Raw genomic sequence first — 26599 nt, forward strand, 5'->3', positions numbered from 1 at the left:
TTATTAAAAAAGAATTTGCTAAAGGAAAAAAAATAATAAAAAAAGCAGAAGAATTACTATTGAAACAAGTATAATAAGAATACACACAGACTAAATAAATAGATCATTAATACAGTAGCATATATGAAAACATTTATTAGATGGAAAATGGCTTTCCAGTGATATTATTGATTGAAATATATATATATATATATATATATATATATATATATATATATATATATATAAAAAAAAAAAAAAAGGTGAATGTATATGTATGTAAATGTTACAGGTTTTCTTTTTCCAGTCATGACAGCCACGCAGAATTCCTGTTAGTGTTTTATTCCTTTTATACCACAGCAAATGATTTGCATCTAATTATAAATGCTGTAGTTGATGATAAATTTCTACTGTAATTCCCTTTAATTCTGTAGACAATTCTTTTCTTTCTTTAAATCAATGTATTTTTTATACAAAAAAAAAAAAACTTGAAAGCAAAGTATACAGTCTTTTTTATGAAGACTTGATACTGGAGTCTCCTTCCATTAAATGTTCTATAAACATCTTACCGAAAGCGTCACCATATTAAATAACAGACTGTCCGTATTAAATAGCTGATACTATTAATATAGTCATTTGTTCGGGCAGGCTTTAGAGTTAGCACTTCTCTCTGTGCTGCTGTTACAGAAAATAAACCGAGAATCACTTCCACAGCGCTGTGGTATAATAAAGAATAATCATGTCAATTTGGTCAGTAGTCTGAGCGTTAGAGTACGCTGCAGTGCCAGTCATAAACCTTCTACTTTTGCATTTGTAGATTTTTATGTTAAGCAGGAACACAAGCCAAAATCACTACACCTTTACACTGCACACTTACAGCTCTCGGTTATCTACAGGTTTTATCGTCTGAGGCAGGCAGGCTGTTTCAGAGAAACTGAACCTCCATGACATTAAATAAAAAAAAAAAAAACACAATGTATATGTCTAATCTAAACTTTCTTTCCAGTACATGTCTATGAATTCTCTATATAAAGGTTATGGATTTAATAAAGAATCAGTGGGGGTCCGTTTCAGGAAGCAGGTTTCAGAAAGCAAGTAAGAAAGCGAGAAAGAAACGTCCATGTTACCATGAGCGATGCATTTATAGTGGTGCTATTATTCCTGCATTTCATTTGACTGACCAGTTAAATACCAGTCTTACAACCCTAGACTGTGGAACGAGTGAAAGCAAGAAAGCAAAAAAAGAATGTGGAAATAGAAAGAAATATCTGACATTAGTCCTATTATTCCAATGACAAGGTTGCAGTAGATCAAATATAGATGACAATTTATCATCCACTATAATTCACACTCTTTGTATTCATTCTTTGCCAGGCCATTTTTCTCATTGTTCAAACTTTTGTTATTTCTAGAATATAGCGAGATGAATTTTGTGTTAATTGGTAGAAATGCAGTGGACTGTATCACATTTATAGTGAGTAGATGTACTGTACAGTATACAGTGCGTAGTTTCTCTGCTTGTTTATTGGTTGAAGTGTCCTATCACGTCAAAAAAGAGGCGGAGTTAAATATACACATCAGCGCATTCTTAGCTTACTGTACTGTATTAATATTTTACTTTAATTTATAAATTTATAAAATTGAATTACTAATACCATTTTTATGAATTAATTCCATTATTTCAACATCAAACTCCATTAAAACAATCCCCTATATGTTTTTTGGTCTATCATGCTATCTGAGAGAGAGACCGGGAAAATCAGCCAAAGTAATTAGTTATGTGGCAAACGCAATTCCACAATAAACCAACCGGGGGCGTGAGATTCGAACCGCGGTAAAGCGGGCGATTACTGTATAATCCTGGCTAAGCATATGCAATCTTGAATCGGATCCGTAAACCTGCAGACACGCAGAACTTTGACAAACTCATCCGAGTTGTTTATCTGGAACAGACCGCAACTCTCGTTCTTCCTGCTTCTTTTCGTTCCTCATGCTCCCGCTCAGGCGTTAGTTGTTCGACTCGAAAAACATAAAGTCCTGTGAACAGAAGCATCAGAAACACCAGGACATTAGGAAAGATATAAAAGGTCATGTGTTGAACAAAAAAACTTAAATCGAGGTAAACTAACTCTTAAATAGAGGTAATATGCAAGAGAATGTCTAAAATAAATGAGCCATTTGAGTTGTGTTAGTCAAACATTTAAATTTCATATTTTATAAAATGACCTCGATACGAGGGAAATATCAAGGTCCGTGACGTCGGAGTGACGTAGGGCCGCCTTCCCGTGGGCTCACCACCTGCAGGAGGGACCGTAAGGGACGGTGCTGTGAGGATTGGGCAGCAGTCGAAGGCGGGGGCCTGCTTAGACCCCCGTGACCCGGATTACGGATAAGCGGGAGAAAATTAACGAAGGATGACCTTTCTTTATTGCACTGACTGCTGATATTCTTATACAAACTTTCCATAATGCATCAACAATTGAGACACTTGAGAGACAAATAAAAACCTTGAATCTAAAAGCTAAGCCATGTTTAAAATTTTAGCATAAAATAATAAAATTAAAAAAATAAAAACTTATATTGACAATTCTAATGTTATTGTGAGTAGCTTCATACATGAAGCCATTTGTTTACTTAGTTATTATTTTATTTTCTGTGCGATTAATATTCAAGAAACACCTTTTCTCTTAATTTCTTTTTTTTTCACTGGTTTTCTGTCGTTAGTGTTGCTAGACTTTTCTTTTTTTTTTTTGTGTTGCTAGACTTTTTGTATTGTGTAGCTCAGTTGGTTTGAGGAAAAAAAAGGAAGACTATGTGTGTCTACAGTACATTGTAGGGCTTGTATTCAGCTCTAGAAGAGTAGAATCACTAAAATGTAAGCATGTTAGAGGTCAAGGCAACCTTCCTCAGATGCTCTTTAAATGTTTGGTATTTATTTTATTTGGATTATTTTTAACCAAATTCCTTACAAAACCAATTTTGTGAATTTTCATCCGTTTCTGCTGATCATCCATTAACTAAGCTTGGACAGGGTAAAGTGTGATGAAGAAAATCCTAACCTTTGTATTCTGTCAGTCTCATTACTGTACTCACAATGAGAAAGCAGAGTCCAATCATCACTGCTTTCATTCGGACGTCAAGGTCCATAGGAAACTGGATCCCAAAGTTATCGGTGTCGGTAAAGACCTCTCGGAGAAGCCCTGTCCACTGCTTACTGATCCTCCCGATGCTCACTTCATCCATGGTCAAAATCTGTCAAAGAACAGGAGCACATGCATAATAATTAAATACAAAAACAACTAGTCTGTATGGTAGTGAATTAATTCTGTCAATTTTTTCTATAGCACTTTTAACTATGAACACTGTCACGTAACAGCTTTACACAGTTAAATACATTAGGAATACAGTGTTCCCCCGGAACTCATGGGGGTCACGTTCTAAGAGTTCTGAAAATACGCACATTTTGGACAACCCGCACATTTTCTGAGCTACGAGTAATCAGGGGTTGACTGTATAACGTTTTACATTTATGAATGATTACTCATCAGTTCATCCCGAATAAACAGGGTTTTAAGCTTTAATGCTCAGATTCTGGCCTTTTTAGCATGAGGATGTATATTTTTTTTATCCAAGCAAAGACTACACTGTAAATCAGTCTGGATATGGGAAGCCTGTAAATGGAAGTGAATTCTGAACAAATACAAAGCTGAGAGTGCTTCTGGCTCCCTCTTGTGGAAAAATGAAAAACATGCGAGTGAAGCACTCAGTGATTAAAGAGCTTCATATATAAACCTATTGTCTAATGTTAAAAGTACGATCAATCAATCAATCAATCAAATACATTTGTCAAATCTGTAGCACTCCTTATTTTCTCGTATAATTATGGGAAGTGACAGCTCACTGGTTTCGGGGTTTCTGATCATTAGGTCAGTGGATCAAGCCCCAGCACAGCTACGTAACCACCCTTGAGCAAGGCCTTTAACCCTCTCTGCTCCAGAGCTGCTGTATCATGGCTGAGCCTGTGCTCTGACCCCAGTTTCCCAGCAAGCTGTTAGTGTGTATAAGTCTCTTTCTTTATATTTCTGAAGGCTTTAAGCACCTCATGTGCATGACAGTGTGGTTATTGTGATATCTGAGCAGAAGCACGGTACCTCAAAGTCGACATCTGGAAGGCAGCTCCAGCCACAGAAGGGTCCCCGCAGCTTCAGCACAGGCTCCCTGTGCTCGTTCTGGATGGTGAATTTAGGAAAGAAAGGATGCCACTCTTGGAGCACATACCCCACAATGTTCCCTGGTGGAGACTGAACCTCCAGCTGATGAGATGAGATGAGATGAGAGAGACAGACAGAGAGAGCGAGAGAGAGAAAAAACAGCATTCAATTCAAAGCACAACTGGAAGACTTTCTGAAAACTTGGAAACTCGTCCACTTAGTCTGGATTTCCATTCAGCAACAAAACACCGCCTGCCAAAATATCAGGGCGAGCTGGGATTGTTCGGATGTTCGTTTGCGGTCCAATCCGGAAACATCAAAACAGATCCATACCTGGGTTTCTGCCAGGACAGAAGCATCATGGATGATGAAACAAGATCTTGGCTCAGAATGTGGCCATCGCTTTACTGACACAGCGTTATCCTTCAGTGAACAGTGCTGTGTTCTAAATCATATTCCTGTTCAGTCGTGTTTTAGCACAAAACACTGCAGTAGATCCCCAAACCAGCTGCAAGCGAAGCTTATGTAAAAGGAATTCAGTAGCCATTTACATAAACAAACTTGCAGGTATACTGATATTTTAAGATTTACAAAAGGGCCAGGATCTAGAGAGATTCCACTTTCTGGTTTTTATGTAACATGACAAGCTGGGGTTTTTTTTCTTGTTAAGTTCAATGAAAGAAGAAAAAAAAAAAGGAACCATAAAGCATCTAGTAGGGATATGTATCCCATAAATCACAATCTCACATGCGTAGCCAACCATACGATACATTAAAGATACAAATGACGCAGCTACCAATGCAATACGATTTACCCCCATTTCGATGCAGTGATTTCTGATTTCAGTTTGATTCAACACAATGCAATATGCTGCAAAGCAAAAATTACGATGATAAGCAATTCAATATTGTACACAGTTCTTTTTTATTTCTTTGGTTCAGACAGTCAGCAAATCAATTCACTTATGTGGCTTCTGACTTCTAAACAGACGATCTTTTCCTGTTCTGTGTCCAGGAAGATACAGCTCTACCTCTGCCATGTAAATCTGTATTCTATGTGACTCTCAGGACACGCCTCGGTCTCAATAGTGATACGTCATTCACGTAGCAGCAGCGATGCTGAAAGAACACGCTCGAGAAACAGCTAAGTGAGGAGAAATCTATCTAGATATTCTCGTCACACATTACTGGTCACTTTCTAAATAATAATTTATACTTTATCCATTCAATATTAGCATCTACTAATAATTATATATAAATAAAATTTATCCTGATACAAATGCCATGTTGTATCAGATTGACATTTTTTTTTAATCGATGCATCGTTAACTTGATGCTAAAAATGATTAAAAAAAAATACAAATTTTATTCAAAAAGGTTTTTGGACAATTGACCATTAGATTTATATGCACTTCTCAAAATCCTATTTTCACATTTTTTACTAATATGATTTACTGATTTATTGTTTACTGCAATAAGCATATTTTATATATTCAACTTTTTTTTCATATACAGTACAGACCAAAAGTTTGGACACACCTTCTCATTCAAAGAGTTTTCTTTATTTTCATGACTATGAAAATTGTAGATTCACACTGAAGGCATCAAAACTATGAATTAACACGTGGAATTATATATGGAATTATATTCATTCATTCATTCACTTTCTCCCGCTTATCCGTAATTCGGGTCGTGGGGGCAGCAGTCTAAGCAGGCCCCCGCCTTCGACTGCGGCCCAATCCTCACAGCACCGTCCCTTACGGTCCCTCCTGCAGGTGGTGAGCCCACGGGAAGTATGGAATTATATACATAACAAAAAAGTGTGAAACAGCTGAAAAATGGGGCCCCACCCTGGAGCCAGGCCCGGGGTTGGGGCTCGTATGCGAGCGCCTGGTGGCCGGGCCTTCCCCCACGGGGTCCGGCCGGGCTCAGCCCGAAGGAGCGACGTGGGGCCGCCTTCCAGTGGGCTCACCACCTGCAGGAGATACCGTAAGGGGCCGGTGCTGAGAGGGCCCTCGACAACCCGATCCCTGGACACAGAAGCTAGCTCTAGGGACGTGGAATGTCACCTCGCTGGCGGGGAAGGAGCCTGAGATTGTGCGTGAGGTTGAGAGGTTCCAACTAGAGATAGTCGGGATCACCTCTACGCACGGCTTGGGCTCTGGAACCACACTCCTCGAGAGAGGATGGACTCTTCACCACTCTGGAGTTGCCCATGGTGAAAGGCGGCAGGCTGGTGTGGGTTTGCTTATTGCCCCCCAGCTCAGCCGCCATGTGTTGGAGTTTACCCCGGTGAATGAGAGGGTCGTTTCCCTGCGCCTACGGGTCGGGGATAGGTCCCTCACTGTCGTGTGTGCCTACGGGCCAAACGGCAGTGTAGAGTACCAGGCCTTCTTGGGGTCTCTGGGAGGGGTGCTGGACAGTGCTCCGACTGGGGACTCCGTCGTTCTACTGGGACACTTCAATGCCCACGTGGGCAGCGACAGTGACACCTGGAGGGGCGTGATTGGGAGGAACGGCCCCCCTGATATGAACCCGAGTGGTGTTCAGTTATTGGACTTCTGTGCTGGTTACAGTTTGTCCATAACGAACACCATGTTCAAGCATAAGGGTGTCCATCAGTGCAGGTGGCACCAGGACACCCTAAGCCGTAGGTCGATGATCGACTTTGTGGTCGTTTTATCTGACCTGCGGCCGTATGTCTTGAACACTCGGGTAAAGAGAGGGGCGGAGCTGTCAACTGATCACCACCTGGTGGTGAGTTGGATCCGATGGCGGGGGAGGAAGCTGGACAGACTCGGCAGACCCAAGCGTACTGTGAGGGTCTGCTGGGAACGTTTGGCCGAGTCTCCTGTCAGAGAGATCTTCAACTCCCACCTCCGGCGGAACTTTGACCAGATCCCGAGGGAGGCCGGAGATATTGAGTCCGAGTGGACCATGTTCTCCACCTCCATTGTCGAAGCGGCCGCTCGGAGCTGTAGCCGTAAGGTCTCCGGTGCCTGTCGAGGCGGCAATCCCCGAACCCGGTGGTGGAAACCGGAAGTAAAGGATGCCGTCAAGCTGAAGAAGGAGTCCTATTGGGCCTGGTTGGCTTGTGGGACTCCTGAGGCAGCTGACGAGTACCGGCAGGCCAAGCGAACTGCAGCCCGGGTGGTTGTGGAGGCAAAAACTCGGCCCTGGGAAGAGTTCGGTGAGGTCATGGAGAAGGACTATTGGCTGGCCTCGAAGAGATTCCGGCGCCTCAGGAGAGGGAAGCAGTGCCCTACCAATGCTGTTTACAGTGGAGGTGGGAAGCTGTTGACCTCAACTGGGGATGTCGTTGGACGGTGAAAGGAATACTTTGAGGATCCCCTCAGTCCCGCCGTCACGTCTTCCATTGAGGAAGCAGAGGCTGAGGGCTCAGAGGTGGACTCATCCATCACCCAAGCTGAAGTCACCGAGGTAGTAAAGAAAATCCTTGGTGGCAAGGCACCGGGGGTGGATGAGATCCGCACTGAGTACCTCAAGTCTCTGGATGTTGTGGGGCTGTCTTGGTTGACATGCCTCTGCAGCATTGCGTGGCGGTCGGGGACAGTGCCTCTGGAATGGCAGACCGGGGTGGTGGTCCCTCTTTTTAAGAAGGGGGACCGGAGGGTGTGTTCCAACTATAGGGGGATCACACTTCTCAGCCTACCTGGGAAAGTCTATGCCAGGGTACTGGAGAGGAGAATACGGCCGATAGTAGAACCTCGGATTCAGGAGGAACAGTGTGGTTTTCGTCCAGGCCGTGGAACACTGGACCAGCTCTATACCCTCTACAGGGTGCTGGAGGGTTCATGGGAGTTTGCCCAACCAGTCCACATGCGTTTTGTGGATTTGGAAAAGGCATTCGACTGTGTCCCTCACGGCGGCCTGTGGAGGGTGCTCCGGGAGTATATGGTCCGGGGCCCTTTACTAAGGGCTGTCCGGTCCCTGTACGACCGAAGCAGGAGCTTGGTTCGCATTGCCGGCAGTAAGTCAGACTTGTTCCCGGTGCATGTTGGACTCCGGCAGGGCTGCCCTTTGTCACCGGTTCTGTTCATAATTTTTATGGACAGAATGTCTAGGCGCAGCCAGGGGCCGGAGGGTGTCCGGTTTGGTGACAACACGATTTCGTCTCTGCTCTTTGCAGATGATGTTGTCGTGTTGGCTTCATCAGACCAGGACCTTCGGCACACACTGGGACGGTTTGCAGCCGAGTGTGAAGCAGCTGGGATGAGAATCAGCACCTCCAAATCCGAGGCCATGGTCCTCAGTAGGAAAAGGGTGGCTTGCCCACTTCAGGTTGGTGGAGAGTTCCTGCCGCAAGTGGAGGAGTTTAAGTATCTTGGGGTTTTGTTCACGAGTGAGGGAAGGGTGGAACGGGAGATTGACAGACGGATCGGTGCAGCTTCTGCAGTAATGCGGTTGATGTACCGGTCTGTCGTGGTGAAGGAAGAGCTGAGCCGCAAGGCGAAACTCTCGATTTACCGGTCAATCTACGTTCCTACTCTCACCTATGGTCATGAGCTCTGGGTCATGACCGAAAGGACAAGATCCCGGATACAGGCGGCCAAAATGAGCTTTCTCCGCAGGGTGGCTGGGCGATCCCTTAGAGATAGGGTGAGAAGCTCGGTCACTCGGGAGGAGCTCAGAGTAGAGCCGCTGCTCCTCCACATCGAGAGGGGTCAGCTGAGGTGGCTCGGGCATCTGTTCCGGATGCCTCCTGGACGCCTTCCCGGGAAGGTGTTCCGGGCGCGTCCCACTGGGAGGAGACCCTGGGGAAGAACTAGGACACGCTGGAGAGACTATGTCTCCCGGCTGGCCTGGGAACGCCTCGGTGTCCCCCCGGAAGAGCTGGAAGAAGTGTCTAGGGAGAGGGAAGTCTGGGCATCTCTGCTTAGACTGCTGCCCCCGCGACCCGGCCTCGGATAAGCGGGAGAAGATGTAATGTAATGTAATGTAATGTAAAAAACAACTGAAAAATGTCATTCTAGGTTCTTCAAAGTAGCCACCTTTTGCTTTGATTACTGCTTTGCACACTCTTGGCATTCTCTTGAGGAGCTTCAAGAGGTAGTCACCTGAAATGGTCTTCCAACAGTCTTGAAGGAGTTCCCTGAGAGATGCTTGGCACTTGTTGGCCCTTTTGCCTTCACTCTGTGGTCCAGCTCACCCCTAAACCATCTCGATTGGGTTCAGGTCCGGTGACTGTGGAGGCCAGGTCATCTGGCGCAGCACCCCATCACTCTCCTTCTTGGTCAAATAGCCATTGATGCCTTCAGTGTGACTCTACAATTTTCATAGTCATGAAAATAAAGAAAACTCTTTGCATGAGAAAGTGTGTCCAAACTTTTGGTCTGTACTGTATATCTTTATATATTCTTATATTTTTATAGTTTTATACTTTATTTATCTGCCTTCTTTTTCTTTGTTTTGTTCTCCCCATCCTATTTCCTCATGCCGGACCGTCGTACAAAGCATTTCACTGCATGTCGTACCCTGTATGTATGTGTATGTGACAAATAAAATTTGATTTGATTTGACTTGACATTTATTCTCCAATTGCAGTTATAATAACTTTCACTCTTCTGGGAAGATGTTCCACTGGATTTCGGCGTGTCCTTGTCGAGCTCTGTGCTAAATCAGTCACAAGGGTGTTAGAAAAGCCAGGTACTGATGTAAGGTGAGGAGATATAGAGTGTTCCAAATCATCTCAAAAGTGTTCAGTGAGCATTAGGACACATGTATTGCAGGCTGCTCAAGATCCATTGCAACCCATGTAAAGCAGATCTTAATGGAGTTCACATTGTGCACAGGGGCATTACCACGCTGGAACAGGTTTGAGTTTCCTAGTTCAAGTGAAGGGAAAATTTTTTATTCCCACACCTAAAGACATCTTTTACAATTGTGTGCCTCTGACTTTGTGCTAACAATTTGTGAAAGAGCCACATATAGCTGGAAATGTCTGGTGTCCCAATACTTTTGCCAATACATTGCACAGTATGCCATTTGTTGTTAAAATTAAACATAAGGAATAAAACATAGGAATGAAAGCTGTACTAGAAATCATCAAGGTGGGAGAAAGACAAATTCATTTGACAGACAGAAACTCAATTGTAAACCAAAAGTGATGAATATTTCTATTTCTCTTGTGACTGCAACTTAGCAAGCAGATACTGACACAATGTTTTATGATACTCGGAAGGTGAAGTATTTCCGACACAGAAAACTCGTGTGCTTAGAGCACTCACCTCCTGCAGACAGCACGGGAAGAAGCAGGACATGCACTTGAGGGGACGGCCGACCGTGATCACTTCCTGGCCGAAGTTATCCAGGATGCGGATGGTGAAGGAGCGCAGAGGGCCACAGCACTGCCTCGTTAGGCAGTCGTTTTCCTCCACTGCGTAGAACACGTTCTGGCCCATCGAGTTCTTGATTTCATACTTGTTATTGCTCTCGAAGCCGACCAGAGCTACAGACACAAACGTTTGTTGGGTAGGAAGGTGGTCAGAAAACCCTTTTATAATATGATAAGCCATGGCAGGTGAAGGCAATAGTGACAGGAATTGCCCAGAAACAACTTTATGCCTTCCTAATGGAGGCAAGACACCTAGAACAACTACAGTATGTTGCTGCCAAACCAAGTGTAAGATAGACTTCAATAGAAGTCACAGAACAAAAATGTTTGCCAAGCCTTAAACTCTACTCAAAATAAAACGAGACCATAACTAATACAATGGAATACTGTATATTCAGGTGCAGCATATTCATTTACCAGGGGAAAAAAACAAATTCCCATAATTTGAGAAACCTGTGCAAACAAAAACTGTAACTCATTATATCGCCATGGATCTGGCTATGTAATGGATCTGGCTAGTTTCTTCTTTTAGGTTTGTTACTTTTTTCTGGCCCTGAAACAAGCTTTTAGACTGTTCATGTTTAGAAGTCTAATTATATTTGTTATGGATCAGACTCTTACTGCCTTGCTCTTGTATGCAATCTCAATGGGGATACTCCATTAATGAGAAACAGTAGGTAGTATTATTTTATAAATAATTGTCATTCTTTTTAAAGCCACCATCACTGTTACCACCAAGAAGAGATTTTTCATAACAGCACAGCTTAAAGGGGTTTATTTCTCATACCACAGTAATATCCTTTTAATTACAATTTCTTTTTAAATGACCATCATTCCTTACATAAGACTTGACCATACAAACAGTTATGACCTGTAATTTGTTTAACAAAACTTCAATATTTATCGTTAATTCAATTCGAGTTGTATAGATGGTAGGAGAAAGAAACCCTGAGAAAGACTTAAAAAAAAATACAAAATAAAAGCTAAAGCTAAATAAAATACACCAATTGTTCATGGCATGGCCTGAACTTCTGTCTGAGCTGCTGTTACAGAAAATGAGCACCTTCTAATTCAGGAATTTAGTGTTGTGGTATAATATTCAATAAACTACTGATCGTTTCTGTGGCATAAAGAGATAAAATATTAAAATAATCATATGCCATGTTAAAATGGTGGGATCCTATATTAGGTCAATTAATTACAATTATAATTTTTTATTTTAAACCTCTTTATGGCCATATTCTGACCATACTTGCTTTGAAATCCAGATACCTAGCCATTATTGAAAAGCCTCTTAGACTTCCTTTATGTCAGCTTAGAGCAGGTCATAAGCTCTGGGAAGACAGAAGAGTATGCAACTGTTTTTAATAAAGAGCACTTCTTATTTAGCAGCACAGTGTCTTATCACAGTTCCTCAGCTTTACCTTCAGCTGGACCCACTTAGTAATACCTGATTAATTGTCCGTAGAGTGACTGTGCTGCTGTATGTGTCTGATAAAATTTTTAAAGCCTCTGTCTATCATTCAGATCTATTGTACTGGTCTTATTTTTTAACTCCTGAGTCACCGAATATTTTAAAACCCAGACAAGATGACATCCTATGTATAAGCATAGGATTAAACTACATAATTATTTGTGATTAAGTGAAAACTAGAATCAGGATTAAACACTAATTTGTCCAATAAAACAAATGTTCATATTCGACTTTTCTGTCCACCCAGGACCACTGTATCATCTCAAAGTTTTGATATATAAAGCTTCGCCCACTTCAGCATCATGTCATATAGATAAATCTCAAATCAGATGAGCGTCATTATGAAGTACCGTATTTTTCGGACTATAAACCGCTACTTTTTTCCACGTTTTGAACCCCGCAGATTAAACAACGAAGCGGCTTATTTATGAATTTTTCCTGGGTTTTTCTCCAGTTGCAACAGAAATCATATAAGCACAGACAGGTTTTCAAAACTCGTGCTTTTTTATTTTTCTTGGCAACAGCGTTACGGGTTAGTCAAAGAAACTTAGAAATGAGCATCAGAAAATAATAAGGACATATTCCTCGTCTTGAACACATGCAGTAATACCAGAAAAATGCAGTGGCAGGCTATTCCCAAAATACCACTATGCTCATAAAGGAAGCGCAACATATTTTACCCGTTACACTGTGTGTAACGTGTCTTTCGTTAAAGCCTGTGTAAAGTTCATTAGTGTAGACAGGTGCTTATAGACAGGTGCGGCTTATTTATGTTAAAAATATTTGTAAAATTCAGTGGGTGTGGCTTATACAGTGAGAAAAATAAGTATTTGAACACCCTGCTATTTTGCAAGTTCTCCCACTTAAAAATCATGGAGGGGTTTAAAATTTTCATCGTAGGTGCATGTCCACTGTGAGAGACATAATCTAATCAGAAATCACAATATATGATTTTTAAACGATTTATTTGTATGATACAGCTGCAAATAAGTATTTGAACACCTGTCTATCAGCTAGAATTCTGACCCTTAAAGACCTGTTAGTCTGCCTTTAAAATGTCCACCTCCACCACATTTACTATCCTAAATTAGATGCACCTGTTTGAGGTCGTTAGCTGCATAAAGACACCTGTCCACCCCATACAATCAGTAAGAATCCAACTACTAACATGGCCAAGACCAAAGAGCTGTCCAAAGACACTAGAGACAAAATTGTACACCTCCACAAGGCTGGAAAGGGCTACGGGGAAATTGCCAAGCAGCTTGGTGAAAAAAGGTCCACTGTTGGAGCAATCATTAGAAAATGGAAGAAGCTAAACATGACTGTCAATCTCCCTCGGACTGGGGCTCCATGCAAGATCTCACCTCGTGGGGTCTCAATGATCCTAAGGAAGGTGAGAAATCAGCCCAGGACTACACGGAAGGAAGCTGGTCAATGACCTGAAAAGAGCTGGGACCACCGTTTCCAAGGTTACTGTTGGTAATACACTAAGACGTCATGTTTTGAAATCATGCATGGCACAGAAGGTTCCCCTGCTTAAACCAGCACATGTCCAGGCACGTCTTAAGTTTGCCAATGACCATTTGGATGATCCAGAGGAGTCATGGGAGAAAGTCATCTTGTCAGATGAGACCAAAATAGAACTTTTGGGTCATAATTCCACTAAACGTGTTTGGAGGAAGAAGAATGATGAGTACCATCCCAAGAACACCATCCCTACTGTGAAGCATGGGGGTGGTAGCATCATGCTTTGGGGGTGTTTTTCTGCACATGGGACAGGGCGACTGCACTGTATTAAGAAGAGGATGACCGGGGCCATGTATTGCGAGATTTTGGGGAACAACCTCCTTCCCTCAGTTAGAGCATTAAAGATGGGTCGAGGCTGGGTCTTTCAACATGACAATGAACCGAAGCACACAGCCAGGATAACCAAGGAGTGGCTCTGTAAGAAGCATATCAAAGTTCTGGCGTGGCCTAGCCAGTCTCCAGACCTAAACCCAATAGAGAATCTTTGGAGGGAGCTCAAACGCCGTGTTTCTCAGCAACAGGCCAGAAACCTGACTGATCTAGAGAAGATCTGTGTGGAGGAGTGGGCCAAAATCCCTCCTGCAGTGTGTGCAAACCTGGTGAAAAACTACAGGAAACGTTTGACCTCTGTAATTGCAAACAAAGGCTCCTGTACCAAATATTAACATTGACTTTCTCAGGTCTTCAAATACTTATTTGCAGCTGTATCATACAAATAAATAGTTTAAAAATCATACATTGTGATTTCTGGATTTTTTTTTTAGATTATGTCTCTCACAGTGGACATGCACCTACGATGATAATTTCAGACCCCTCCATGAGTTCTAAGTGGGAGAACTTGCAAAATAGCAGCGTGTTCAAATACTTATTTTCCTCACTGTATATGGGTGCGCTTTATAGTCTGAACATTACGGTACACATCAGTTTTAGAATCCATGCTTAGTGTGTATATATAGATATATACATACATACACACACATACACACACACACACACACACACACACACACACACACACACACACACAGTCCACATTTATACAAATAAAATCTCATTAGCATAAATAAATGAATAAATGAAAAATAAAAAATAACAAATGTAATTAAAAACTTATAAATCACTCTGTAAATCCACAATACACATCATAAATGGCCTAATACTTGTGATTCAAACATAGCTGCAAATGTAAATTGTGTGAAAAGACAATCAGAGGATTTTTTATGGAGGATCTTATTTGAGATTTGAGCCTGTGTGTTCAGCTTGAGAGAGAGAGGAGGGGAGAAGACGTCCTAGTTTGACAAGTTAACAGGCTCTGGAGGTTTCACATAGACACATGGGATGTAGCCATGTAACCTAGATATCAAGAACAAGCCCCATGACTGGTATTACGGAATCATTACAAAAGCTGGTTGGTCTTACCCTCTATGAGCTCCACCTTCTGTTTAATCAGCAGCTGATCTACCTGTATGCACAAAAAAGAAAAAGCTTAAAGTTTGTTTTAGATTCATATGCCCCAATATAGTGTACAGTATACAAAGAAATACACAATTATTGTTTAAGTGATGACAATTTTTTTTACAAAGTTACATTACTTACACAAATGCACACATAGTAAAATATTACCATCAAGTGAAGTGAAACACAGTGGAAAAACTATCCTATTAGCACATGTAGCCCCTACCTGTGTCAGGTACTCAAGCCCAGGTGGGTAACTGGGCAGGCCAGGGTTGTCCTGCATCATGTACATTTGCTCCATGTGCGCTCCTGAAGAAAGAAAATTAGTTAAAGTTAATATTTACTGCTAGCATTAACTTAATCTTGAAAATCTCAAGTGTTCTTGAAGCAGTCTTTAACTATTCAGTTTGTCTGTACCCATGATCATCTCAGACTCATGTTTTTGGCTGACAGGAGTCCATACACCTTAAGGTTTGATGTGTTATGCATGGGGGAGATGCTCTGTGTGGAAGAGCGCTATTCCCAAGTATAGGGCAGAGTATACGCTGCTACGTTTTACAATTTTTTTTATATCACTATTGTCATCATCCCAAGTAAACCATCTGTGTAGAGCAGTTGTTATGCTGATCATCGAGAACATTCTCATTTAAAGAGATCGATTATCCTGCACCAATCAATCACAATTACTAAAGACGTCCTATGGCAGCATTACTCATCCCATCACAACAGCACTTAGCTACAGTGAGGAAAATAAGTATTTGAACACCCTGCTATTTTGCAAGTTCTCCCACTTAGAAATCATGGAGGGGTCTGAAATTGTCATCGTAGGTGCATGTCCACTGTGAGAGACATAATCTAAAAAAAAAAATCCAGAAATCACAATATATGATTTTTAAACTATTTATTTGTATGATACAGCTGCAAATAAGTATTTGAACACCTGTCTATCAGCTAGAATTCTGACCCTCAAAGACCTGTTAGTCTGCCTTTAAAATGTCCACCTCCACTACATTTATTATTCTAAATTAGATGCACCTGTTTGAGGTCGTTAGCTGCATATAGACACCTGTCCACCCCATACAATCAGTAAGAATCCAACTACTAACATGGCCAAGACCAAAGAGCTCTCCAAAGACACTAGAGACAAAATTGTACACCTCCACAAGGCTGTTAAGGGGTACGGGGAAATTGCCAAGCAGCTTGGTGAAAAAAGGTCCACTGTTGGAGCAATCATTAGAAAATGGAAGAAGCTAAACATGACTGTCAATCGCCCTCGGACTGGGGCTCAATGCAAGATCTCACATCGTGGGGTCTCAATGATCCTAAGGAAGGTGAGAAATCAGCCAAGAACTACACGGGAGGAGCTGGTCAATGACCTGAAAAGAGCTGGGACCACCGTTTCCAAGGTTACTGTTGGTAATACACTAAGACGTCATGGTTTGAAATCATGCATGGCACGGAAGGTTCCCCTGCTTAAACCAGCACATGTCCAGGCACGTCTTCAGTTTGCCAATGACCATTTGGATGATCCAGAGGGGTCATGGGAGAAATTCATGTGGTCAGATGAGACCAAAATAGAACTTTTGGGTCATAATTCCACTAAACGTGTTTGGAGGAAGAAGAATGATGAGTACCATCCCAAGAACACCATCCCTACTGTGAAGCATGGGGGTGGTAGCATCATGCTTTGGGGGTGTTTTTCTGCACATGGGACAGGGCGACTGCACTGTATTAAGGAGAGGATGACCGGGGCCATGTATTGCGAGATATTGGGGAACAACCTCCTTCCCTCAGTTAGAGCATTGAAGATGGGTCGAGGCTGGGTCTTCCAACATGACAATGACCCGAAGCACACAGCCAGGATAACCAACGAGTGGCTCTGTAAGAAGCATATCAAGGTTCTGGCGTGGCCTAGCCAGTCTCCAGACCTAAACCCAATAGAGAATCTTTGGAGGGAGCTCAAACTCCGTGTTTCTTAGCGACAGGCCTGAAACCTGACTGATCTAGAGAAGATCTGTGTGGAGGAGTGGGCCAAAATCCCTCCTGTAGTGTGTGCAAACCTGGTAAAAAACTACAGGAAACCTTTGACCTCTGTAATTGCAAACAAAGGCTACTGTACCAAATATTAACATTGACTTTCTCAGGTGTTCAAATACTTATTTGCAGCTGTATCATACAAATAAACAGTTAAAAAATCATATATTGTGATTTCTGGATTTTTTTTTTTTAGATTATGTCTCTCACAGTGGACATGCACCTACGATGACAATTTCAGACCCCTCCATGATTTCTAAGTGGGAGAACTTGCAAAATAGCAGGGTGTTCAAATACTTATTTTCCTCACTGTAAATGACCAGAAGACAAAGTATACATTAGGCACTAAATACTATATTCATACCCTCATGTAGCGTGCTTTAAAAAATGGCCTGCAATATATAGTCCAGAATGATTTCTTAAACTGGATCATTTAGTGGAATGCTTCAATTCAGAAGTAATCCCCAGAGAAAGGGATGTATTAGCGAATTCGACAAGAAACCCACTGTACACTGCTAAATATAATGCATTTGTGTGTGTGGTGCTTAAAATGTTATAAACTCCTTTAGAATTTTCAATATTTCTGTGTAAATATGACCCAAAACAAGCCTCAGTAGACAAAATGAGCCCAATCAAAACAAATGAAAAATAAATTATACTTGATTATTTACTTAAGATAAATTCTCATTTTACATATCTGTGCCTGGCAAAAGTGTGTGAACCTTTGCTTTCATTATCTGGGGTGACTCCCTTGTGCTACGATAACTGCAATTAAAGGTTTCCGGTAACTGTTGATCAGTCTTGCACAATGGCTTGGAGGAATTTCAGCTTCAACTCTGATATGTCCGTTGGTTTCCTCACATGAACTGCGTACTTCAGGTCCTTCCAAAACATTTTGCTCGGATTAAGGTCAGGACTTTCACTGTATACATTTCAAAACAATAACTTTGTAGAACAACTCACATTTACAATTACGTTTATGGCAACTTCTTTGATGGACCCTTGCGAGGTCTGTTCCGAGTGGAACCCGACTCGAAAACCTCTGTATGACCCTGGCCACTGCTCTCTAACTCAGTTTCAGAGTTTTACTGGTCTTATAGCCTCAGTCATCTTTGTGTAGAGCAACAATTCCACTTTTCTAATCCTCAGAGTGTTCTTTACCACAAGGCGTCATGTTGAACATCCAGTGGTCAGTATGAGAAAATTGTACTCAAAACACCAAATTATAAATGCTCTAATACAAGATACACAATTTTGTATGGTCGTGTCAAGCAGACAAAAACATGAACATGATGAATTGCCAGCTATTCAGCTAGTAAATCTGTACTGCTACACAAGCTGCACACTGACTACTATCAAATATATCCAAGTTTAATTTCTATAGTATTGTCCCTTGAAAAGATACACTACAATGGTTGCTGAAATGTGAGGGGTGTACACACTTTGTGAGATAATGTATATAATTGTAAATTCACAATTCCTAATATATTATCTTTCATACTTCTATAGATCTGTTTATATACTTTGTGTAACTTTTGTACTGTTGTACATCTCATATTGTAAATTTACATAACATATATTTCTCTACATATACTGTGCCCCACACATATGCTACATTTTACTTCTAAATGATTACAGTTGAAACCAGATATTTACATACACTTCAGAAAAAAACACAAAAACTTTTATTTCTTTACTGTCATACATTAAATCAGAGTAAACTTGTTCTGTTTTAAATCAATAAATATTTACATATTTGTGCATTTGTTAAATGTCAGAATCGAGTGAGGGAGAATTTTTATTATCACTTTCATCGAAGTCAGAAGTATACATACACTAAGTTTATCGTGCCTTTAAACAAAAAAAAAATAACTCCAGATGATTCCATTCTGAGCTTAAGAAGCCTCTGATAGGTTAAATGATTCCATTTGAGTTAATTGGTGGCACACCTGTGGATGCATATAAAGGCACACCTCAAACACAGAGTCTCTTTCTTTGACATCATGAGAAAATCAAGAGAAATCCACCAAGACATCAGAAAAAGAATTGTTGACCTCCACAAGTATGGCTCATCCTTAGGTGCAATTTCCAGATGCCTGAAGGTCCCACGTTCATCCGTTCAGACAATAATACGCAAGTATAAAAAACATGAGAATGTACAACCATTATACCGCTCAGGAAGGAGACGGATTCTGAGTCCCAGAGAGGAACGTTTTTTGTTGCGAAATGTGCAAATCAACCCCAGGACAACAGCAAAAGATCTTGTGAAGATGCTGGCTGAAACTGGTAAGACAGTGTCATTATCCACGGTAAAACGAATACTGTACTGCCATGAGCTGAAAGGTTACTCTGGGAGGAGAAAGCCATTACTTCAAAACCACCATAAAAAAGCCAGACTACAGTTTGTAACTGCACATGAGGGAAAAAATCTTAATTTCTGAAAACATGTCCTGTGGTGCACTTTACAAAATAGATGGCATCATGAGAAAAGAAAATTATGTGGATATATTAAAGCAACATCTGAAGACATTAGCCAGGAAGTTAAAGCTTGGGTGCAAATGGGTCTTCCATATGGACAATGACCTCAAGCATACCTCCAAATTAGTTACAAAGTGGCTTAAGGACAACAAAGTCAAGGTATTAGAGTGGCCATCACAAAGCCCTGAAAATTTGTGGGCGGCCCTGAAAAGGTGAGTGCGAGCAAGAAGGCCCACAAACCTGACCCAGTTACACCAGTTCTGTCAAGAGGAGTGGGCCAAAATTCCAGCAAACTATTGTAGAAAGCTTGTGGAAGGATACCCAAAACGCTTGGCCCAAGTGAAACAGTTTGTATGTGTACATGTGTCCTTCACTGCGTAGAACACGTTCTGGCCCATCGAGTTCTTGATTTCATACTTGTTATTGCTCTCGAAGCCGACCAGAGCTACAAACACAAACGTTTGTTGGGTAGGAAGGTGGTCAGAAAACCTTCTTATAATATGATAAGCCATGGCAGGTGAAGGCAATAGTGACAGGAATTGCCCAGAAACAACTTTATGCCTTCCTCATGGAGGCAAGACATCTAGAACAACTACATTATGTTGCTGCCAAACCAAGTGTAAGATAGATTTCAATAGAAGTCACAAAACAAAAATGTTTGCCAAGCCTTAAACTCTACTCAAAAGAAACCATATATATTTACATGCTTTACATAATATATCTGCATATTTATCTGCACTTGTCAATTTGCACAACTGCTAATATTTGCACTTCTGGTAGATTATAAACTGCACTTTGCTGCTTTGTACCTGTACTATATATACACATTTATCTGCCCGATGCTTATATGCATTTAATACACTGTGTAGTAAGGGAGGGGATAACATCCATCATCCATTTATCCTTCCATGCACCCACGTCTGATCATACTGATTCACTAACTTTTATATGGTCTTTAATGTACTAAAGCAACAACCACAACCTGGTGACTAATATCCACATTGTAACAAAAGCCGTTTATTTACCCACCTCACCACACTTTAATAAGATACTGAATACCCAAAGGTTTACAGACACCTAACCATCATGTCTAACTGCTCAACAGTCCATTCCAGATGTAGTCCTTTACACACGATGGTATTATGGAGTTAGATTTGTGTATAATCTTGAAAACAGGTCTAAGGCTTTTAACATTCTATACACTTGTGTACTTCAGACTTTATAGCATTGGCTTGGGGAAGAAACACATATGGGTGGTAACGGTCAGATATCCCACCATCTGTATAATATTATATATATATAATTTTTTTACACTGTATTGTACAACCTCTAGGTGGAAAATCATTTCACACCAACAGCCAAGCTGATTCAGTGATTAAAAAAAACAAACAAAGGAAAATAAAAAAATGAGAAAATATGCACATTGTTGGCTCTGGTGGACATTAGAGATGATTTAATGTGTGTATACATGCATTGCATTATTCTAAACAAACCAATACAGATCTTAGGTGCTTACCGTTTATTCTAGGCGTCACCAAAGCCGCACAGTGAACTGAACACAATCAACCTGACATTTCAGTTTAATAGTCTAACAAAAAAACAAAACAGAAACGATATAAAAACAACCCTAACATTTATAAAATTAACTTATATAAATGAAGCCACCATTACTCTTTTTTCCTGTTTTTTTTACTCTGTTTTCCTGGGCCAAGTGCGCTGCTCTCCCTATATATAAACCCACGCATTTGATTGGCTCTTGGAGATGTGTCGTTTACATGGGAGTCGTTTGATTGTGTCGGCTCTTTTAAATGTACATGACTAGTGTTATATCACAGTTTTTCTCAGCTGCTTTGGTGTTTTTTCGAATCCTGCTTAATATTTGCAAACCAGTAAATGCATAAATACATCGGATTTCTTGCAAAAGCCTGTACTTTTCTCAAAATCTTTAGTTTATTGCTCAAAAGCAAGTCTGTGTTTCAATAAACATTTATTCCCATAAGTCCTTTTGTCATTGTTCACAAAGAAGATTGTAAAAATGTTTATTCACAGTTTCAGTATTTTTTTTTATATAAACTACGGTTTGTATTACAGTAAATTGAAAATGCACAGGCTTAGAGTTTCTTCTGGACGGCATCTATAAATTATAACAGCACAAATTATTTTTTTTGATCGCATATTTGATTTATATTGATTGCAAGAGACCGAACAGGATTTACACTTTTACTGTAAAAGTGTCCATTAATTACTTGGTTGTTTATTCATTTTCAAAAATTGTAATTGATCTGTTGCCAGAGGAAGGTTTACAAGATTCACCTTTGAACTGTTTTAGAGAACTAGTTGATCATTGGTCAATCTGATGCCATTCACTCGCCTTCATTATTGCAGAGTTTTTCCTTGCCACATTCACCATCGGCTCGCTCATCACCATCGGCTCGATCATTAGGGACAAACTGACACTTATAAAGAACAATCCTATTCATTTTTTATCACCGCATTATCTGTGTAAAGCTGCTTTGAGACAATGTTTATTGATAAAAGTGCAATACAAATAAAAATAAATTGAAATATAGTTAGTGACATTCAAGACTCGTCTAAACAATTCATCAATTCAAGTCACATTTACAAAAAAAAAAAAAAAAAAGAAGGTTTAATAGGAAATGTATTTGTAGATGACAACTGGTTTAACCATTTTGCATTCAATGACTCCTGCAATAAACTGATGCTGAGATGTTTTGGGGGTTAAAACTATTCAGGTGAAACCAGTATAATATATTTTGATCAACATGAACAACTGAATGTAGGAAACAGCAGACACATGTACACAATCATTTAAATGTATGGGCCAAAGCTTTTACAATTTGATCAAAGCAACACAAAATGTTTTTGTGTCGAAATGATGTGGAGGTTAAACAAGTAGTTTTGGAAAATTTATTTCTGATCTGAGAAACTGTTACCAGAGTAGAAATATTTTCACCATCAGTACATATTTAATTGCATATTGCAAATGACGTATATACATATACACAACAACAAAAAAATTTATTTGAGGGCTGGCTACAAAAATATATTAAATTGAATTCAGAAACACACAATAATGAAATGATGATGCGATAAAAAGCACTTGTGATTAAACTGCACTTGGATTAAAGTTTTTAGGATTTTTAGTATTGACAGACCTTCATTTCTTAAAGTAATGAACTGTCTTTTTTTCTTTACATTAATGATTGTTTAAATAATAACAATAACAATCCGTTTAGAAGTCGACTCTTGGTTACGAACCGAGTCAAAGAATTGACTCACTAAAATCAGCCAATCAGTTTTCAGAATCTTAGAGCGCCTACGGAAAGCGAGAAGGAATTGCAGGATTGTTCGAGATGCTTTCGAGGGGCGTTTCATGGTTGATATTTTAAGCATGTTCCCACTCATCACCCTGAAGACCTTCCCCATATTTACATTTGGCATTTCAAAGCCACCCAGTGCCTGCAGAGCCCCCACATAACACATGCATTTATATCACAGAGCTTTTATTACTCAAGATCATGACTGGTATTTTTTTAATCATATCTGCTTCCAGACTGAATGCAGTGTCCTGGTCATTATCACTGCTCTCACTGAAATTCTGCTGGAGTGATGTGTGTATCATCAGTTTTAAATAATAATTATTTATAAAATTTTCCAAACAATACAAAATCTCTCTTTGTTCAGTAGAATCAGAAACAGCTTTATTGCCAAGTACAAGGAATCTGTTTTGGTGAAAAACTTTTCACTACAACACAGATAAAAAAAAAAGAAGAAGAAGAAGAAGAAGAATTAAATTAAAATAAATAGAATAGTAAAATACAATAAAAAATAAAATAAAAATGGCATTGCACATATTTTATAATAAATAAATAGGTATACATAATAATAATAATAATAATAATAATAATAATAATAATAATAATAATGCAAGTTTGGTATTGCACAGAAATACAAAAATTAAAACAGAATTGCAGATATAACAAATAAAAAATATATACAGACCTCTGTAAAACTATGAGACCATGGAGTTACATAGAAATTCATTATATAGAAAAACATTGTTTAAGGCCATACTGTTATCGTATGTACTGTTCTTTACATATGTAAACATTTATAATAAAATGATTAGTTTTGCAACATGGTTAATATGTTTTAAACCCTACTACATTGTCTCCTAAAAAAGGAAGAAAATGACAGAAACAGAAAGATGTAAAGAAACTCCAAGCATAACACTGGACCGAAAATCCTTATGCCACGTAGTAAATGAAGGAATATACTAGTTAGGTGAGTTTCTCCTGGTAGAAAACCTGAATAAGTGACATGAAGTATTACCAAACACTTCTTAAAGTACTTACATTTACATTGTCGGCATTTAGCAGACGCCTTTGTCCAGAGCGACGTACAAAAGTGCTTTGAGTCTTTAGCAATGAATAAATCTACACTGGTACACAAGATTACAAACTTAATATAAATATAACTCTTGAATTCTACAAAGCAAACTTGGAAAGTGCTTATTTAAGTGTTTAGGAAGAGGTAAGTCTTCAATTGTCACTTGAAGGTAGCCAGGGACTCCGCTGTATGGACATCTAGGAGAAGTTCATAAGTAAAACCAAGAATTAAATACACAAGATCCAGAAATAATTTTATTACAGTTAAAACTGAAAAATGCCAGATAAACAATCACAACGAAGTTCTAAAGTTTGGTCTTTTAAACATTAGATCACTTGCACCCAAAGCACTGATTATAAATGAAATTATCCCAGATAATAATCTCTCAGCACTCTGTCTCACTGAGACCTGGATTAAACCAGGTGATTATATGGGTCCAAACGAGTCGACAGCGTCAGGATATGTTTATAAGCATGAGCCCCGTCAGTCTGGTCTTGGGGGAGGTGTAGCTACCATTTATAGTGCCTCTTTTAATGTTAGTCAGAGATTAGGATTCAGCTTCAAATCATTTGAAGTGCTCGTTCTTAAAATTGTACTTTCAGACATGCATAGAAAACTCACTCTGGTCACCGTGTACAGACCCCCAGGGCCCTATAAGGGACTTATTAAACTTTTTTGGGGGTTAAACAAAACGTCACCAGACCAACTCATCGCTTTAACCACAAATTAGACTTAATAATATCCTACGGAGCAGACGTCACTGATATAGATAATTTACCTCAGAGTGATGACATCACAGACCATTACCTCATACTGTACACACTACCGGTAGAGCAGATTAGCCGTGTTTCACCACGTTATCGACTTGGTAGGACTATTGTTCCAACCAGGACAGATTCATAAATAACCTGCCTGATTTATCTCAATTTAACACTAAACCCATGAATGCTAATAATCTTGATGAAATGGTTAACAACATAGACCTTATCCTCACTAGCACATTAGACACCGTTGCCCCCATCCGGTTAAAAAAGGTTAGAGAACAAGCACCTGCACCTTGGCATAATAGTCATACACATGCCTTTAAGAGAACAGCCCGTAATCTGGAGAGAAAATGGAGAAAAACTAAATTGGAGGTATTTAAAATTGCGTATAAAGACAGTATGCTCAGCTACAGACAGGCGCTAAAAGCTGCTAGAGCTGAACACCTGAGCAAACTCATAGAAAACAACAAAAACAATCACAGGTTCCTTTTCAGTACAGTAGCTAAACTAACTACAAATCAGGGATCTGAAAAATGTGTTCCATCACAGTTTAGTAGTGAAGACTTTATGAATTTCTTCACTGAAAAAATAGATAACATTAGAAAAACAATTGTGGCAGTCCAACCTCTGACAGCATCTCCTGACATTATCTCGCCTTTAACTCCACAACTCCACTGTTTTACATGTGTAGGACAGGAAGAGCTGTATGATGCTATTATGAAAGCTAAATCAACAACATGTCAGTTAGATCCAATTCCTACTAAATTACTGAAGGAAGTGTTATATACAGCTGGTGAGCCTCTTCTCAATATTATTAACTCCTCACTATTGTTAGGTCACGTCCCTAAATCCCTCAAGTTAGCAGTTATTAAGCCCCTCATTAAAAAAAACTAATCTGGATCCAAACACGCTATTGAATTACAGACCAATTTCAAATCTCCCATTTATGTCTAAGATTTAAAAAAAAATTGTCGCTGCCCAGTTATGTTCCTACCTGCAAGAGAACAATATCTTTGAAGAATTTCAGTCAGGTTTTAGGCCCCATCATAGCACAGAAACTGCCCTAGTTAAAATCACTAATGGCCTGTTTTTAGCTTCAGACCAAGGCATCATCTCGCTGTTGGTTTTACTAGATCTTAGTGCTGCATTCGACACTATAGACCATGATCTCCTCCTCGATCGCCTACAGAATTTCATCGGCATTCAGGGACAGGCATTAGATTACCATTTCGTAGATTTAAATGGAGAGCTATCCAGGCTAATGCAAGTAAATTATGGTGTGCCGCAAGGTTCAGTTCTAGGACCCCTGCTCTTCACAATATGCATGCTTCCGTTAGGAAATATTATTAGAAGGCATGGAATTAGCTTCCATTGTTATGCTGATGATACTCAGCTATATATCTCATCTAAACCAGGCGATACAGCTCAATCAGCTCGAATAACTGAGTGTGTTAAGGAAATAAGAGATTGGATAAACAATAACTTTCTACTTTTAAATTCTGATAAGACTGAGATTTTGCTCATCGGCCCAAAAACTAGTATATAGAAGCTCCAGCATCTCAACCTGCATTTAGACGGATATTCTGTAACCACTAGTTCAACGGTAAAAGACCTGGAAGTTATTTTAGACAGCAACTTGTCTTTTAAATATCATATCAACCAAGTTACAAAAACAGCCTTCTTTCACCTTAGAAATATTTCTAAGTTAAGAAAAATTTTATCTATATCCGATGCAGAGAAGCTCGTCCATGCGTTCATGACCTCCAGAATAGACTATTGTAATGCATTACTAGGTGGATGTCCTGCATCATTAAAAAACAAGCTTCAGTTAGTTCAGAATGCAGCAGCCAGAATTCTTACAAGGTCAAGAAAATACGATCACATAACCCCAATCCTATCGTCCCTACATTGGC

The 26599-nt window shown here is 39.9% G+C and overlaps 1 protein-coding gene across 2 annotated transcripts; it reads right to left on the bottom strand.

Moving 5' to 3' along the window:
• Positions 1-1352: 1352 nt before the first annotated feature.
• Positions 1353-21240, bottom strand: LOC310730264 (phospholipid scramblase 2). Of its 2 annotated transcripts, XM_083549149.1 has the most exons (8): positions 21145-21240; positions 21029-21064; positions 15227-15309; positions 14965-15007; positions 10438-10658; positions 4131-4292; positions 3073-3231; positions 1353-2016 (listed from the first exon to the last, which is right to left on the bottom strand). In XM_083549149.1, the coding sequence occupies exons 3-8, from the start codon at positions 15299-15301 to the stop codon at positions 1987-1989; spliced, it is 690 nt and encodes a 229-aa protein (XP_083405275.1). In that variant the 5' UTR covers positions 15302-15309; positions 21029-21064; positions 21145-21240; the 3' UTR covers positions 1353-1986. The 2 variants fall into 2 exon arrangements, with proteins under 2 accessions (XP_083405275.1, XP_083405274.1); XM_083549148.1 differs by having other exon boundaries at positions 21029-21226.
• Positions 21241-26599: the final 5359 nt, after the last annotated feature.

Source organism: Silurus aristotelis, assembly GCF_946808225.1.
Source record: "Silurus aristotelis genome assembly, chromosome: 1".
NCBI lineage: Eukaryota > Metazoa > Chordata > Actinopteri > Siluriformes > Siluridae > Silurus > Silurus aristotelis.

Coding starts and splice junctions, on each gene's coding strand:
- LOC310730264 (XM_083549149.1), bottom strand. CDS start 15,301: ATGGAGCAAATGTACATGATGCAGGACAACCCTGGCCTGCCCAGTTAC. Junction 10,659..14,964: donor GAAGGTGGAGCTCATAGAGG/GTAAGACCAACC, acceptor TTGTGTCTGTAG/CTCTGGTCGGCTTCGAGAGC. Junction 4,293..10,437: donor TCCCGTGCTGTCTGCAGGAG/GTGAGTGCTCTA, acceptor TCATCTCATCAG/CTGGAGGTTCAGTCTCCACC.